The 18,631-nt window shown below is 44.8% G+C and overlaps 1 protein-coding gene across 1 annotated transcript in view; it reads left to right on the forward strand.

The window, feature by feature from the left end:
- The first annotated feature begins 2,429 nt into the window (after positions 1-2,429).
- Positions 2,430-18,631, forward strand: part of LOC139553574 (neurexophilin-2-like) — an 86,926-nt gene continuing 70,724 nt past the window's right edge. The window contains exon 1 of the mRNA XM_071366062.1: positions 2,430-2,593. Coding sequence (XP_071222163.1) covers positions 2,537-2,593 — 57 coding nt within the window. The 5' untranslated portion in view covers positions 2,430-2,536. The remainder of the gene's footprint in view (positions 2,594-18,631) is intronic.

Raw genomic sequence — 18,631 nt, forward strand, 5'->3', positions numbered from 1 at the left:
GTCCCTTCCATCTGTGGGTTGCACAGATGGCTCTCTGTTCCTTATATGGTGCACGGTGGGCCCTGGTAAAACGTAATGCTCCGTGTAGGGAATAGGGTGCCATTGCAGATAGTATATCTACATGCTGTGCACTTTGGCCAGAGGGCCCCTGACTGGGGTATGAGTTAATACAAACTGGATCATGACAGCTTTGAGTGAGCGAGACATGTTTTGCTTCACAGTCACTAAGGAATAGTAGCACATAGGCCACAAGTGATTAATGTTCATCAAAGACCCTCCATATCAATATTGTAAAATGACAAAGTGTCTTTAAGGCATGCGTCTGTCTGTGTGTGCGTGTGTGTGTGTGTGCGTGTGTGTGCGTGCGTGCCTGTGTGTGTACGTGTGCCTTGTGTGCATGTCTGCATGCATGTGTGTGTGTGTGTGTGTGTGTGTGTGTGTGTGTGTGTGTGTGTGTGTGTGTGTGTGTGTGTGTGTGTGTGTGTGTGTGTGTGTGTGTGTGTGTGTGTGTGTGTGTGTGTGTGTGTGGTTTCTCCCAAGACTTGCGTGCGTGCGTGCGTGCGTGCGTGCGTGCGTGCGTGTGTGTGTGTGTGCGTGCGTGCGTTTGTGTGCTAACAGATACACGGATGGTAACACAGAGAACAGCTGTGGCTTGGCTGTAAACTGAGAGAGATCTGGGGCCATCGTGCTCTAATACATGGAACATTCATATTTAAAAATGTTTTACTGAGTTTTGGATCATCCTCTCTGGGTGATTTGGAGTTCCAGTTCCAGCCTTTTAAAACAACACTTTGTTTAAAATCACACACTAGTTTATCTTGAAGAAAGGTAAAGAAATGAACAAACCTATCCTGAAATGTAATGATATTTGAAGATTATTATTATTATTTTTTTTTTAGTTTGTGGTTCCAGATACTGAAATGTGTATTTCTTGATTTTTTTTGTCTTGTTTCATCCCATAAAGATAAATAATTTTCTTACTGGTTATTTTGTATTTCAGAACGTTTCAGAACGGCGACACGTTTATTTAGACAAAAAAACACTTAATAACCAGAAAGAGAGAGAGACCGAGAGAGAGAGAAAGAGAGAGAGAGAGAGAAAGAGACAGAGAAAGAGAGACAGAGAGACAGAGACAGAGAGAGAGAGAGAGAGAGAGAGAGAGAGAGAGAGAGAGAGAGAGAGAGAGAGAGAGAGAGAGAGAGAGAGAGAGAGAGAGAGAGAGAGAGAGAGAGAGAGAGAAAGAGAGAGAGATACACGCTGTTGTGGATAAGACAGCAGGCCTAGGTGATGCTAAGCAATAGAAAGGAATGAGAAGACAGCCTGTTAATCTTTCTCATCTCACATGTTCTACTCAAACGAATGATCGTATAGGCGCCTGAAATATAAATGTTCACATTAGGCCTAATTGCTTGCTTTACCGTTACTGTGTTGCTCATTTGTGCTTGCTTTATTTTTGCCGTGTGTCATTTGAATAATTGCTACAGTTTACAGATATGTAGAGTAGTGTCAAGCAGGAGTTAAGGTCTGAGAGATAATTAGAATATCGTGATCTGCTGAGCAAGAACAGAACAACCAGCACATACCTCCTCAGCATCACTTTGCTTCCATGATGATTACAGGCTTGGGTAAAACCGAAGAGTAGGTGAGGCCTATCCTCTAAAAGTATTTGAACAGAAAATGTGTAGCCTAGATAACAGGGGAATTAAACGTACGGTATATATTTGTTTTACCTACTTCTACCAACATTCGGGAAACGTTTAGGATAATTATGTGTTTTTCAGAGATGAAGAGTACAAAATAGACAGTGGATCAGCATTGATACTAGCATTGTATTTTGGGTGAGAATACAGGTGAGGTGAGAGAGGAGAAGAAACCGTACCTGTCTTGTCAAGAGGTCCGTCTGAAAGGCGCCAGGAAATTGTGCTAGGCGCTCGCCTTTACGCACAGACAAGGAGAGAGAGAGGGGGAGGGAGAGAGAGAGAGAGAGAGAGAGAGAGAGAGAGAGAGAGAGAGAGAGAGAGAGAGAGAGAGAGAGAGAGAGAAGTAACGAGAGAGATAGGAGGAACGAGAGAGAGAGGGAGAGAAGGAACAAAAACATTTTCTCTTAAACCAACCTCTCAGCTGTGAGTGGTACAGGAGATGCTCTCGTGATTCGTGATCTTCATTCTGATAAACGTTCTCTTCCCGCAAGGTGACTTTGCCTCCCCGCGCAAACTTCCCGACTTCTGCCCTCCAATAGTATCCATCGTTCAAAACTATGGATATGCCTCTCAGAAACGAAACGGACCGGAAAAGATAAACCTTCAACTAATTATCGGTATCGAAAACACGGTGAAATAGACGGAGAGAAAAATAACGACATCGAAACTTTTTTTCGGGGGGGGGGCATTATTTTTTTCTCTCCCTGTGTGTCTGCCTCGTCTCTCTGTGTTGGATTGTGTGAAGCTGTGATCCCTGCCGAGCATTGCTGCTGTGTGTATGTCAACCCAAGGAGACTCGTAGTGTCAGGCTGGTCCGCGACGGAAGGTGTGCTGCGATGATGAAGGTACTCGTTTGGACCATTGTGATCCTCGCCCAGTGCGTTCTACGAAAGGTAAGAGAAAACGGAAAGTTACTGAACCGTAACCTATTGAATAACATACATGTTGTGTTTAGAAAACGTAACCCATAGGCTAGTCACTCATTTCTAGAGTAACCAAAACCTCCAACAAGGAATTGAACTCCTAAAGCACGATACCATTTTTTTCTGGTAAGACACAATATAAATATTGGACTCAACTCCAACTAAATATACATGAGAATACGATACATTGGGCTATAGGCCTATTTGACATTCCACCTGTGACGTGTGGTGATGGAAGACCAGTCTCTATTTTTATTAACTCAACAACACTTTTGTCAAGTTATTGCGAGGTTTTTGACATGTTCCTTGTATTTCATGATGAAGCAGTATATCTCCCAGAATAGTATTTGACCAGTTCAGTATAAAAGGGTGTGAGCTGATGGTTTCGGGAATAGAGGAATGTGTAGAGTCAGTGTATCACGTGTATTCAGCGCTGCGCTGCCTGCGTTCCAATTTCGAGTCTCTTATGAGTTCATAGCCCCGCGTCTTGCTGACTCAATTATGCCGTCTGTGCGTTTCCCGTACCCCCCACTTAAGCATCCCGCCCGTTATCTATTTATCTATTTGCGCTCGCAGCAACTTCCTTGGATTTTTTTTTCTTCAGAAGTTAAACATGCCCTCAGCTTGTTTTATGTTTTATCTCAACATCACTATACTAAGCAAAGAGTTTGTGAATTTATTATAGTTGGGGTGTACTTAGTGTGTGTGTGTGTGTGTTTGTGTGTGTGTGTGTGTGTGTGTGTGTGTGTGTGTGTGTGTGTGTGTGTGTGTGTGTGTGTGTGTGTGTGTGTGTGTGTGTGTGTGTGTGTGTGTGTGTGTGTGTGTGTGTGTGTGTGTGTGTGTGTGTGTGTGTGTGTGTGTGTGCTTGTTTTCCTACCTTGTCAGGACCACAATATTCCAATAATTCACAATAACTTTTTTGAAAAGTCAGGACATTTTTCATGTCCTAAATTTGTTAAAATGCTAGTTTAAGCTTTAGGGTTCGGTTTTGGGGGTAAGGTTATTATTACGTTTAGGATCAGTTTAAGGGTTAGGGAAAATAGGATTTTGAATGGTCAAACATTTTTACCCCTCAAAAAGTCCAGAAATGTAATGAAAACAAAGCTGTGTGTGCATCTCTCGCTCTCTGTTTGCGTATGTATGTATGTATGTGTGTGTGTGTGTGTGTGGGGGGGGGGGGTATAGAATGTTCTGTGAGAACACTCTTGGAACTTTGGAGGAATATGTAAGGGAAAATCAACGAGGGGCTATGCGTTCTATGGAAAATAATGACGTGGAAGGTGTGTTCCACGACGCGCTGCCGGACTGGAACTGACTTCCATGCGGTTGCATTATTTTCCAGAGAACGCATAGAGCCCCGAGGTGATTATAACCCTTTCATACCATGGCCATAATTTAACACATTTGGCACTAGACATGTGTTCATTTGCAGGTAGAAATGTGTTTGACATCCACTGAAGTAGGTAGCAAGTTGACTAGATAGCTACTGTAGTTGGCTTGGTAACTAAACAAACAGACTTGCTTTTTTAGCTAACCAAACCATCAGTCGTAGTTGCTATTATGAAAATCGAATTCAACAATACCAATACTGTTTTCAATTCGACTTTTGCTTTCAAAAGCAGCTCAAACAAAAACATGTAAAAATTAACGATAGACATTAAAATCTACCATGTAAATACATTGCTTTATATGGAAATAATGCATGCTTTAGAATGAGTATTCAACAATGCCATGGTATGATAGTCTTTATTAGGGAATGCTGAAATAAGTTATATGCCTTTGATCCATAAACCATTCAATCATCACACAGTTCACATGTGACGAATGATATATGATCTCCTCGATGTGACCTACTTTCTTACATGAGGTCACCGCTTAATCTGTGTCACAGGAAGAGTCATGACCAATTCTATAAACTAACTTTACTATATAGAGATAGGAAAACAACACCTTCTCAATACGTAAGAGATACAGTGCATTACACCAACAGTGTAACACACAGGAATGTAGGCCTATGTAACGACAAATTAAAGCTGCATTCAGCAGTTGAAACAATAACAAAGCAGGCTCCCCACCCATGGCTCGGTAAAAAACTGAGGGATCGGCCTGGAGAAATGTAATCATTCTCAATTACATAGACAGAGCTATGGATGCAAGGACTGACCATCCATGATATCAAAATGATAGTTTTAACCATGTTTTGACGCTATACAGTTTTTGTTTACATTTTATTTGTTTACAAACATTGGAGTTAAACACGTTTATATTTCGGGTTCTCATGGAGTGTGACAGTTGAACTAAGCTCAAAAGGCATAGAATAAGTTATATTCTTCAAAAATCAATGGGTATACAGTTGAAGTCGGAAGTTTACATACACCTTAGCCAAATATATTTAAACTCCGTTTTTCACAATTCCTGACATTTAATCCTAGTAAAATTCCTTGTCTTAGGTCAGTTAGGATCACCACTTTATTTTAAGAATGTGAATCGTCAGAATAATAGTAGCGAGAATGATTTATTTCAGCTTTTATTTCTTTCATTACATTCCCAGTGGGTCAGAAGTGTACATACACTCAATTAGTATTTGGTAGCATTGCCTTAAAATTGTTTACCTTGGGTCAAACGTTTCAGGTAGCCTTCCACAAGCTTCCCACAATAAGTTGGGTGAATTTTGGCCCATTCCTCCTGACAGAGCTGGTGTAACTGAGTCAGGTTTGTAGGCCTCCTTGCTCACACACACTTTTTCAGTTCTGCCCACAAATTTTCTATAGGATTCAGGGCTTTGTGATGGCCACTCCAATACCTTGACTTTGGTGTCCTTAAGCCATTTTGCCACAACTTTGGAAGTATGCTTGGAGTCATTGTCCATTTGGAAGACCCATTTGCAACCAAGCTTTAATTTCGTGACTGAAATCTTGAGATGTTGTTTCAATATATCCACATAATTTTCCTCCCTCGTGATGCCATCTATTTTGTAAAGTGCACCAGTCCCTCCTGCAGCAATGCACCCCCACAACATGATGCTGCCGCCCCGTGCTTCACGGTTGGGATGGTGTTCTTCGGCTTGCAAGCGTCCCCTTTTTTCCTCCAAACATAACGATGGTCAGTATGGCCAAACCGTTCTATTTTTGTTTCATCAGACCAGAGGACATTTCTCCAAAAAGTACAATCTTTGTCCCCATGTGCAGTTGCAAACCGTAGCCTGGCTTTTTTATGGCGGTTTTAGAGCAGTGGCTTCTTCCTTGCTGAGCGGCCTTTCAGGTTATGTTGATATAGGACTCGTTTTACTGTGGATATAGATACTTTTGTACCTGTTTCCTCCAGCATCTTCCCAAGGTCCTTTGCTGTTGTTCTGGGATTGATTTGCACTTTTCGCACCAAAGTACGTTCATCTCTAGGAGACAGAACGCGTCTCCTTCCTGAGCGGTATGACGGCTGCGTGGTCCCATGGTGTTTATACTTGCTTACTATTGTTTGTACAGATGAACGTGGTACCTTCAGGCGTTTGGAAATTGCTCCCAAGGATGAACCAGACTTGTGGAGGTCTACAAATTATTTTCTGAGGTCTTGGCTAATTTCTTTAGATTTCCCATGATGTCAAGCAAAGAGAAACTGAGTTTGAAGGTAGGCCTTGAAATACATCCACAGGTACACCTCCAATTGACTCAAATTATGTCAATTAGCCTATCAGAAGCTTCTAAAGTCATTACATAATTTTCTGGAATTTTTCAAGCTGTTTAAAGGCACAGTCAACTTAGTGTATGTAAACTTCTGACCCACTGGAATTGTGATACAGTGAATTATAAGTGAAATAATCTGTCTGTAAACAATTGTTGGAAAAATGACTTGTATCATGCACAAAGTAGATGTCCTAACCGACTTGCCAAACTATAGTTTGTTAACAAGACATTTGCGGAGTGGTTGAAAAACGACTTTTAATGACGCCAACCTAAGTGTATGTAAACTTCCGACTTCAACTGTATATCATTATTGAATGCGTCCAAAGATGGATGTATCAACTGCTGATTGCCCCTACATCGACGGGGATGTAGTGGAGCGGGTCGAGAGCTTCAAGTTCCTTGGTGTCCACATAACCAACAAACTATCATGGTCCAAACACACCAAGACAGTCGTGAAGAGGGCACAACAACACCTTTTCCCCATCAGGAGACTGAAAAGATTTGGCATGGATCCCCAGATCCTCAAAAAGTTAAACAGCTGCACCATCGAGAGCATCCTGGCCGGTTGCATCACCGCCTGGTATGGCAACTGCTCGGCATCCGACCACAAGGCGCTACAGAGGGTAGTGCGTACGGCCCAGTACATCACTGGCGGCAAACTTCACTGGCGCCAGGTCTAGGTCCAAGAAGCTTCTAAACAGCTTCTACCCCCCCAAGCCATGAGACTGCTGAACAATTCACAAATGGCCACCCGGACTATTTATATTAACCCCCCCCCCTCCTCCCAATTGTTTTTACACTGCTGCTACTCACTGTTTATTATGTGTGCCTAGTCACTTTACCCCTACCTAGATGTACAAATTACCACAACTAACCTGTACCCCCGCACATTGACTCGGTGCCGGTACCCAATGTATATAGCCTCATTATAGTTATTTTATTGTGTTACTTTTTATATATATATATATTTATTTATTTATTTATTACAAAATGTGACTTTTGTTTATCTAGTACATATTTTCTTAACTCTATTTTCTTAAAAGTGCATTGTTGGTTTAGGTCTTGTAAGTAAGCATTTCACTGTAAGGTCTACACCTGTTGTATTCGGTGCATGTGACAAATAACATTTGATTTAATTTGATTAAAGGTGTGAATATTGAGATGCCATATCCCACATTAAAAAATATATATGTTTTTATTGTCCTTTATCACACTGTTGTTATAATTGATGTCATTATTTTTATGTTGATTTGTTTATTTATCATCAAATGAAAACATGAATCAGAGAAGAAAATAACAGAGTCAATCCAACCTGGTGCTTTGTACTTACCATGACAGGAGTAGCTTTCTGGCTATTTTTAAAACAACTTAATTAAAACAAGTCTTTCTTTTTAGTCTGGAATCCAACATTAGAATCACTTGTGACAAACCTTAGTGTTAGGACTAGGAGGGCTGTGAGCGTGACTGCTTAGGTTGAGGCCAAGATATTCCAGCAGCATTACTGTGTGTGTGTGTGTGTGTGTGTGTGTGTGTGTGTGTGTGTGTGTGTGTGTGTGTGTGTGTGTGTGTGTGTGTGTGTGTGTGTGTGTGTGTGTGTGTGTGTGTGTGTGTGTGTGTGTGTGAGTGTGTGTGAGTGAGTGAGTGAGTGAGTGAGTGAGTGAGTGAGTGAGTGAGTGAGTGAGTGAGTGAGTGAGTGAGTGAGTGAGTGAGTGAGTGAGTGAGTGAGAGTGCGTGCGTGCGTGCGTGCCAGTGGAGGCTGCTGAAGGGAGGACACCTCATAGTAATGTCAGGTATTGAGTAAATGGAATGTTATCAACCACATGGAAACCACATGGAAACCACATGGAAACCACGTGTTTGATACCATTCCATTGACTCCATTCCAGACATTATTCTGAGCCGTCCTCCCCTCTCCAGCCTCCAGTGGTGTACTCAGATGTGTCGGAGTGCTACAAACACCCTGTCATCTGGCAGATGGAGGTGACACCAGCTATTGTGACAGATGGAGGTTACACCAGCTATTGTGACAGATGGAGGTTACACCAGCTATTGTGACAGATGACACACTTAATTATTTAGAAGATTTGAATACAAACCGAAACAGTTCGCTATTCATTTATGCCGCAGAAATGTTGAATACTAATTTCTGATTGGTTAGAAGGGCATTCTAGAATGGACATTAAAACCAGATAACGGGACCATTGGAAAAGATATCGGGACACCTTGCAATCATAACCAATAACATGCAGCTACACATGCAGACTGTACTTGCTACAAAGTTACAGAAAGCTAAACCAACAACGACACAAACTGAACTTGGACACGTTGTAAATGCAGGTCCAACGAGGAAAAGGCTTAGCTAGCTAGTATAGATGGTTTTTTTGCAGAGACTTTTTTTTTTGGAGCATCTGATGACTTAACGGGGTGAGTGATGAACATGAATTTCTCTGGTTCCCACTGTTGCAGTCATGACACAGGTGGTGCTATGCTGTCAAATCCTCCCACGTGTTTCTAGTTTGACCAGCTGTTTTCAGCAACTGATGTTTTTTTTTTGCTTGGTTGTCATATTGTCAGGTTTGCTAGCAACAAACGGTTTAGCTAGCTTCTAGCCTGGTGTTTAATATGCAATGGGATCTCCCTGTAATGAGCGGTGTTGAGTGTCCTGACGAGAAAGGAAACTTCTTCAAGCTTTGTCAGGCAAAATAAGTCATTATCAGCTCATTGTCATTATCAGCTCATTGTTATTATCAGCTCATTGTCATTATCAGTTCATTGTCATTATCAGTTCATTGTTATTATCAGCTCATTCTCATTATCAGCTCATTCTCATTATCAGCTCATTGTCATTATCAACTCATTGTCATTGTTATTCAAATTAAATATCAATATAAAACAGATACTTTGCTGTTATTCTGGCTGCAGAGGTCACAACTGTGTTAGCCATAGCTAGCTGACTAGCTAGCTAGCAAGGGTAAAGAAAGTTGCCAGCGAGCATGGCAATGGAACATAAAGAACCAACGACTGGCTTGCTTCCATAAATATCAAACTAATCGAACGAACAACCGGGTCGCATCTCTAGCATCCAAAAGATGAGAAAGTATGAATAAAAATGCGTTGTCCATTATTTCCAAGCTAATGTACAGAGGGTAGTGGGGATGGTCCAGTACATCACTGGCGCCAAACTTCCTGCCATCCAGGACCTCTATACCAGGCGGTGTCAGAGGAAGACCCAAAAAATTGTCAAAGGCTCCAGTCACCCAAGTCATAGACTGTTTTCTCTGCCACCACATGGCAAGCGGTACCAGAGCGCCAGGTCTAGGTCCAAGAAGCTTCTAAACAGCTTCTACCCCCCCAAGCCATGAGACTGCTGAACAATTCACAAATGGCCACCCGGACTATTTATATTAACCCCCCCCCCCTCCCAATTGTTTTTACACTGCTGCTACTCACTGTTTATTATGTGTGCCTAGTCACTTTACCCCTACCTAGATGTACAAATTACCACAACTAACCTGTACCCCCGCACATTGACTCGGTGCCGGTACCCAATGTATATAGCCTCATTATAGTTATTTTATTGTGTTACTTTTTATATATATATATATATTATTATTATTATTTTATTTTATTTTTTTACTTTTGTTTATCTAGTAAATATTTTCTTAACTCTATTTTCTTAAAAGTGCATTGTTGGTTTAGGTCTTGTAAGTAAGCATTTCACTGTAAGGTCTACACCTGTTGTATTTGGCGAATGTGACAGAACGTCGGCATTTATTCTTACTTAAATGCTCCCTGTACCCTCCTCTTACATCGGAATCCAAATGAAGTGCAAGGATTGAATTGTGTTAATGTTGGAGTGTGTCAACCATAATGTAATTATGTGCCTTGAAACAATACTATTTTATCTGTATAGGGAACATTTAATAATTGATAGGGTGAAATCAATATATTATTATTAGCCTATGGCTCTGTGAGTATTCCATAAGTTAGAGTTGAGAGCTGAGAGGAGGGGAACGGAGAGGAGAGGAGAGAATGGATAGAGTGAACGAGCGATGAGAGGAGGGGAACAGAGAGGAGAGAATGGATAGAGTGAACGAGCGATGAGAGGAGGGGAAGGAGAAAGTGTTTCGTCTCCAGGCACTGCAAAAGCATTGAGCATTGATGAGGGATAATCAAAAGCTGTTCATGGTGTATGTAAAACAGCCCGTCGGCCATCAGCCCATCCTCAAACTCACCCTTAGCTTCAACCTTATCGGCTAAACTGGAATTATATATTTTTTAATATTTTATGTGCAGTATTTAAAATATGATGATTATAATTATTATTACATTTCATGACCTTTTCATTGTACATATCTAATATGACATAATAAAATAGTATATAACATCTAACACTACACAAGACAGATAAACAATAAAATAACAATGCTATTCAGAAATAAGACCTGACTTTCTTTCAACAAGGTATCATCTCACCTGATCTACTTATCAGCTTTATAAAACAACCAGCTTCCTGAACCCCCGGGGATATTAAAAGGAGTGAACAGCCTTAATTGCAGTGTTTTTTATTCATTTATTTTCCTTCGATTAGCGTCTCTGTAACAGTTTTTTCCTCTCTCTTTGGCACCCTCCCAAAAGAGGTGACTAAACTAAATAGAATCATCATCAGATCGAATCCAATTTTGATGGTCACATGCTTCGTAAACAACTGGTGTAGACTAACAGTTAAATGCTTACTTACAGGCCCTTCCCAACAATGCAGAATATATATTTTTTAATAATAATAATAATAATAATAATAATAATAGAAAAATAATAGTAAAACGAGGTGTCAATACACACATTGAGCAATGATAGCTTGGCTATATACATGAGCTACCAGTACCAAGTCAATGATAGCTTGGCTATATACATGAAGTACCAGTACTGAGTCAATGATAGCTTGGTGGCAGTGAGAAGAGTCTATGACTTGGGTGGCTGGAGTCTTTCACAATTTTTAGGGCCGTCCTCTGACACCGCCCGGTACATAGGTCCTGGATGCCATGGAGATGTACTGGGCCGAACACACTACCCTCTGTAGCGCCTGGTGGTCAGATGCCGAGCAGGTGCCATACCAAGTGGTGATGCAGCCAGTCAAGATGCTCTATTTGTGAGGAACTGAAAAGAAAGGTTCAATATTTGTACTATTTTATTTTTTTTTTTTATATCTGTGACAGAGAGTATACGTCTGAAGCACGTGCTCAGTCCATTTCCTGTCAGATGGTAGAGCAAGCAGATCGAGTAAGAAGTGTTCCACTCATTGCCAGGTGATATGGCAACATGTTTTGTGTGTGTCACCCGGCCCATTTTCAAAAACCTAGAATGATCTACAATCGGTCCCCCTTTCTCCTAATCTGACAAATTCTATGTTAACCAACCCATAATCTCTTGTGTAATCTGTTGCATCACGATGAGAAAAGCAATCACATTACTGGTACACCAAACCAGTAAGTATCTATTTATCTATGCCTAGTGTGTATCTATCATAGTTGGTTTATTCACTCTGAAACAGCATCCCCTTCCCTTGGCCAGATCAAACCATAGCCACCAGGAAATGGCACAGATATAAACACACAAACAGTTTGTTTGGCTAGCACACGTAGGTAAAAACAATTATTAATTTCCCAATCCCAATTCATTTTTAGACAATTAGTATCCACATCCACACGTATCCCACATTTAGGTTAGGACGATGTACTGTATTTACATTAGTCACTGCTGTCTACCAAAGCCCTCTCTGACAACGAGTACAGAACACCTTGTCCATAGTCCTGAAAACTTTCTGGCATCTTCTTTTCCATTGTCCAAAATACAAGCAGGAGGTTATTAATAATTTCAGACCTAACTGTATGTTCTATTTATTGAGCTCAAGACCTGCCTCAGACTGGTTAGACACACACCGCCTCAACATTGTAGTCTAATTGTAGTGTAGCAAGCAGAAACATGTCTTGTTGTTCGTACAGTATATACAGTATTTGAACCAACCATTTACAGTCTTGTCAGTAATGTAATTGTGAATTAATTTATTCAAACGATATCTCCATAATGTTCTACATATTCAGATGCCTGTAATTCTCTGTGGAGTATCAGAGTACATGAGATGGACAGCACACACAATAACCATCAATAATCCATATGCTGCTGTGCACAACATTTCCTATGCAACTGTATCACATCCAACATTTACCAGTCATCTGGTTAGGCATCTCCTCTCCTCTCCCCTTCCCCCTACCTGCCCTCTCCTCTCCCCTTCCCCCTGCCTGCCCTCCTCTCTCATCTCCCCTTCCCCCTGCCTGCCATCTCCTCTCATCTCCCCTTCCCCCTGCCTGCCCTCTCCTCTACCCTTCCCCCTGCCTGCCTGCCTGCCTGCCCTCCTCTCTCATCTCCCCTTCCCCCTGCATGCCCTCATCTCTCATCTCCTCTCCTCTCATCTCCCCTTCCCCCTGCCTGCCCTCATATCTCCTCTCCTCTCCTCTCCCCTTCGCCCTGCCTGCCCTTATCTCTCCTCTCATCTCCCCTTCCCCCTGCCTGCCTGCCCTCATCTCCCCTTCCCCCTGCCTGCCCTCATCTCTCCTCTCATCTCCCCTTCCCCCTGCCTGCCCTCATCTCTCCTCTCATCTCCCCTTCCCCCTGCCTGCCTGCCCTCATCTCTCCTCTCCTCTCATTGCCCCTTCCCCCTGCCTGCCCTCATCTCTCCTCTCATCTCCCCTTCCCCCTGCCTGCCCTCATCTCATCTCTCCTCTCATCTCCCCTTCCCTCTGCCTGCCCTCATCTCTCCTCTCCTCTCATCGCCCCTTCCCCCTGCCTGCCCTCATCTCTCCTCTCATCTCCCCTTCCCCCTGCCTGCCCTCATCTCTCCTCTCCTCTCATCGCCCCTTCCCCCTGCCTGCCCTCATCTCTCCTCTCATCTCCCCTTCCCCCTGCCTGCCCTCATCTCTCCTCTCCTCTCATCGCCCCTTCCCCCTGCCTGCCCTCATCTCTCCTCTCATCTCCCCTTCCCCCTGCCTGCCCTCTCCTCTCATCTCCCCTTCCCCCTGCCTGCCCTCTCCTCTACCCTTCCCCCTGCCTGCCTGCCTGCCCTCCTCTCTCATCTCCCCTTCCCCCTGCCTGCCCTCTCCTCTCATCGCCCCTTCCCCCTGCCTGCCTGCCCTCATCTCTCATCTCCCCTTCCCCCTGAAAGCCTGCCCTCATCTCTCATCTCCCCTTCCCCCTGCCTGCCTGCCCTCATCTCTCCTCTCCCCTTCCCCCTGCCTGCCCTTGTCTCTGTATGGCTTCTGGCCGGTGTAGTACGGTTTGATCTTAGTCCTGTATTGACGCTTTGCCTGTTTGATGGTTCGTCGGAGGGCATAGCGGAATTTCTTATAAGCTTCCGGGTTAGGGTCCCGCTCCTTGAATGTGGCAGCTCTACCCTTTAGCTCAGTGCGGATGTTGCCTGTAATCCATGGCTTCCGGTTGGGGTATGTACGTACAGTCACTGTGGGGACGACTTCATCGATGCACTTATTGATGAAGCCAATGACTGATGTAGTGTACTCCTCAATGCCATATGAAGATTCCCGGAACATGTTCCAGTCTGTGATAGCAAAACAGTCCTGTAGATTAGCATCTGCTTCATCTGACCACTTTTTTATTGATCGAGTCACTGGTGTTTCCTGCTTTAATTTTTGTTTGTAAGCAGGAATCAGGAGGATAGAATTATGGTCAGATTTGCCAAATGGAGGGCGAGGGAGACCTTTGTATGCATCTCTATGTGTGGAGTAAAGGTGGTCCAGAGTTTTTTCCCCCTCTGGTTGCACATTTAACATGCTGATAGAAATTTGGTAAGACGGATTTAAGTTTCCCTGCATTGAAGTCCCTGGCTACTGGGTGTGCGTTTTCCTGTTTGCTTATGGTGGAATACAGCTCATTCAGTGTGGCCTTACTACCAGCATCAGTCTGTGGAGGTATGTAGACAGCTATGACAAATACAGATGAAAACTCTCTAGGTAGATAGTGTGGTCTACAGCTAATCATGAGATAATCTACCTCAGGCGAGCAAAATCTTGAGACTTCCTTAGATATCGTGCACCAGCTGTTATTTACAAAAATACACAGTCCACCGCCCCTTGTCTTACCAGACGCCGCTGTTCTATCCTGCCGGTGCAGCATATAACCAGCCAGCTGTATGTTGATAATGTCGTCGTTCAGCCACGACTCCGTGAAGCATAAGATATTACAGTTTTGAATGTCCCGTTGGTAGTTTAATCTTCCGCGTAGGTCATCGATTTTATTTTACAAAGATTGCACGTTAGCTAGAAGAATGGAAGGAAGTGGGGGTTTATTCGATCGCCTACGAATTCTCAGAAGGCAGCCTGCCCTCTGGCCCCTTTATCTCCACCTTCTCACGCAAATCACGGGGATCTGGGCCTGTTCACGGGAAAGCAGTATCTCATTCACGTCGGCCTCGTTAAAGGAAAAAAAGGATTCTGCCAGTTCGAGGTGAGTAATCGCAGTTCTGATGCCCAGAAGTTATTTTCGGTCATAAGAGACGGTAGCAGCAACATTATGTACAAAATAAGTTAACAAATAAGTTACAAACAACGCAAAGAAATGAACAAAAAACACAATTGGTTAGGAATACGTAAAACGTCAGCCTTGTTCTCCGGCGCCATCTTATGGAGGAAAGGGAGCGGGAGGAAGGGGAGAGGAGAGATGAGGGCAGGCAGGCAGGGGGAAGGGGAGAGGAGAGATGAGGGCAGGCATGGGGGAAGGGGAGAGGAGAGATGAGGACAGGCATGGGGGAAGGGGAGAGGAGAGATGAGGGCAGGCAGGGGGAAGGGGAGAGGAGAGATGAGGGCAGGCATGGGGGAAGAAGAGAGGAGAGATGAGGGCAGGCAGGGGGGAAGGGGAGAGGAGACGCTGGCTCTGACGCTCGTCGGATGTGGCAGGGCTTGCAAGCCATTACAGACTACAAAGGGAAGCACAGCCGAGAGCTGCCCAGTGACACGAGCCTACCGGACGAGCTAAACTACTTCTATGCTCGCTTCGAGGCAAATAACACTGAAACATGCATGAGAGCACCAGCTGTTCCGGAAGACTGTGTTATCATGCTCTCCGCAGCCGATGTAAGACCTTAAAACAGGTCAACATTCACAAAGTCGCAGGGTCAGACGGATTACCAGGACGTGGACTCCGAGCATGCGCTGACCATCTGGCAAGTGTCTTCACTGACATTTTCAACCTCTCCCTGTCAGAGTCTGTAATACCAACATGTTTTAAGCAGACCACCATAGTCCCTGTGCCCAGGAACACAAAGGTAACATGGCTAAATGACTACCGACCCGTAGCACTCACATCTGTAGCCATGAAGTGCTTTTGTATTTGTAATTATTATGGATCCCTATTAGCTGCTGTCAAAGCAGCAGCTACTCTTCCTGGGGTCCAGTAAAATTAAGGCAGTTCATACAATTTTAAAAATATTACAATACATTCACAGATTTCACAACACACTGTGTGCCCTCAGGCCCCTACTCCAACACTACCACATATCTACAGTACTAAATCCATGTGTATGTATAGTGCATATGTTATTGTGTGTGTGTGTGTGTGTGTGTGTGTGTGTGTGTGTGTGTGTGTGTGTGTGTGTGTGTGTGTGTGTGTGTGTGTGTGTGTGTGTGTGTGTGTGTGTGTGTGTGTGTGTGTGTGTGTGTGTGTGTGTGTGTGTGTGTGTGTGTGTGTATATGCGTGTACGCGTGTATGCGTGTCTGTGCCAATGTCTGTGTTGCTTCACAGTCCCCGCTTTGAAAGGCTGTTCAAGACTCACATCAACACCATCATCCCATAAACCCTAGACTTACTCCAGTTTGCATACCGCCCTAACAGATCCACAGATGACGCAATCTCTATTGCACTCCACACTGCCCTTTCCCACCTGGACAAAAAGGAACACCTATGTGAGAATGCTATTCATTGACTACAGCTCAGCGTTCAACACCATAGTGCCCTCAAAGCTCATCAATAAGCTAAGGACCCTGGGACTAAACACCTCCCTCTGCAACTGGATCCTGGACTTCCTGACGGGCCGCCCCCAGATGGTAAGGGTAGGTAACAACACATCCGACACGCTGATCCTCAACACAGGGGCCCCTCAGGGGTGCGTGCTCAGTCCCCTCCTGTGCTCCCTGTTCAATCATGACTGCACGGCCAGGCACGACTCCAATACCATCATTATGTTTGCCAAAAACACAACAGTGGTAGGCCTGATCACCGACAACGATGAGACAGCCTATAGGGAGGAGGTCAGAGACCTGGCCATGTGGTGCCAGGACAACAACCTCTCCCTCAACATGATAAAGACAAAGGAGATGATTGTGGACTACAGCAAGAAGAGGACCGAGCACGCCCCAATTCTCTTCGACGGGGCTGTAGTGGAGCATGTTGAGAGCTTCAAGTTCCTTGGTGTCCACATCACCAACAAACTAACATGGTGCAAGCACACCAAGACAGTCGTGGAAAGTGCACGACAAAACCTATTCCCCCTCAGGAGACTGAAAAGATTTAGCATGGGTCCTCAGATCCTCAAAAGGTTCTACAGCTGCACCATCGAGAGCATCCTGACTGTTTGCATCACAGCCTGGTATGGCAATTGCTCGGCCTCCGACCACAAGGCACTACAGAGGGTAGTGCGTACGGCCCAGTACATCACTGGGGCCAAGCTTCCTGCCATCCAGGACCTCTACATCAGGCGGTGTCAGAAGAAGACCCTAAAAATTGTCAAAGACTCCAGCCACCCTAGTCATAGACTGTTCTCTCTGCTACCGCACGGCAAGCGGTACCGGAGCACCAAGTCTTGGTTCAAGAGGCTTCTAAACAGCTTCTACCCCCAAGCCATAAGACTCCTGAACATCTAATCAAATGGCTACCCAAACTACTTGCATTGCCCCCCCTCTTTTACGCTGCTGCTACTCTTTGTTGTTGTCATTTATGCATAGTCACTTTAATAACTCTACCCACATGTACATATTACCTTAACTAACCGGTGCCCCCGCACATTGACTCTGTACCTGTATATAGTCTCACTATTGTTATTTTACTGCTGCTCTTTAATTACTTGTTACTTTTATTTCTTATTCTTACTCATATTTTTTTTAACTGCGTTGTTGGTTAGGGGCTCATAATTAAGCATTTCACTGTAAGGTCTACACCTGTTGTATTCGGCGCATGTGACTAATACAATTTGATTTGATTTGATTTGATATGCCTGCCTTCCTGCCTGCCTGCCTGCCTGCCTGCCTGCCTGCCTGCCCTCGTCTCTCCTTTCCCCTTCCCCCCTGCCTGCCCTCGTCTCTCCTTTCCCCTTCCCCCCTGCCTGGCCTGGCCTCGTCTCTTCTCTCCCCTTCCCCCCTGCCTGCCTGCCTGCCCTCGTCGCTCCCCTTCCCCCCTGCCTCCCTGCCTGCCTGCTCTCGTCTCTCCCCTTCCCCCCTGCCTGCCTGCCCTCGTCTCTCCTCTACTCTCCCCTTCCCCCCTGCCTCCCCCATCCCCCCCCTTAACCAGTCTCTCCCTGCCAGTGCTGTGGGTCCTTTTGGGGAGGCCTGGTCTACTTCTTCTACAAGATGAGGCCCATCTGTTCTGTCTCTCAGCTGGTGGGCCGTGTGGTTGTTAAATTAGATGTCTTCCGATCCATCCATCTATGTGGACTGATCTGGACACCTCTCACCACTCCTCACCACTCTCACCGGGCTCCCACCATGGGATGGGGTGGGGGACACACCTCAGGTCATTTACTATCAGACACTATGGATACTGAGGGGAGGAGGGGGGGGGGGGGGGGGCGGAGGAGAGGAGAAGAGAGGCAGAACGAGAGCACTGGGCTCCAGATCAGACCCGAGTTGGGTCTGATCTGGTGTATGGTGTATGGGGTGTATGGTGTATGGTATATAGGTGTATGGTGCCCTACAGTACAACCTGGCAGGGGCCTCCTCTGTACTGGGGCCAGCCTGGTAGAGGTGAAGATGTTGTGGTGGAGGAGGGCTTCCAGTACTAGTTTCCCCATGACAGGCCCACACACGCTGAAGCCAAGGCCAGGTCAAGATGCCTGAACCCTGCCTTGTCTAGCTATAGTCTGGCCTCGTGTGGTGTAGCTAGGCACATGCCTGGCATTTTAATTCACTCACATAGCCTGAACACACACACACACCTTCCTTCCTTCAATGGATGGATACCGGAGCATCTCAACGTGCTTGTGTGATGACTCACCATACCCCCCACCCCCCCCCCTGTAGATGATAATGTCTGAAAAGGAATCAATTTG

Source organism: Salvelinus alpinus, chromosome 2, assembly GCF_045679555.1.
Source record: "Salvelinus alpinus chromosome 2, SLU_Salpinus.1, whole genome shotgun sequence".
NCBI classification, from domain to species: Eukaryota; Metazoa; Chordata; class Actinopteri; order Salmoniformes; family Salmonidae; genus Salvelinus; species Salvelinus alpinus.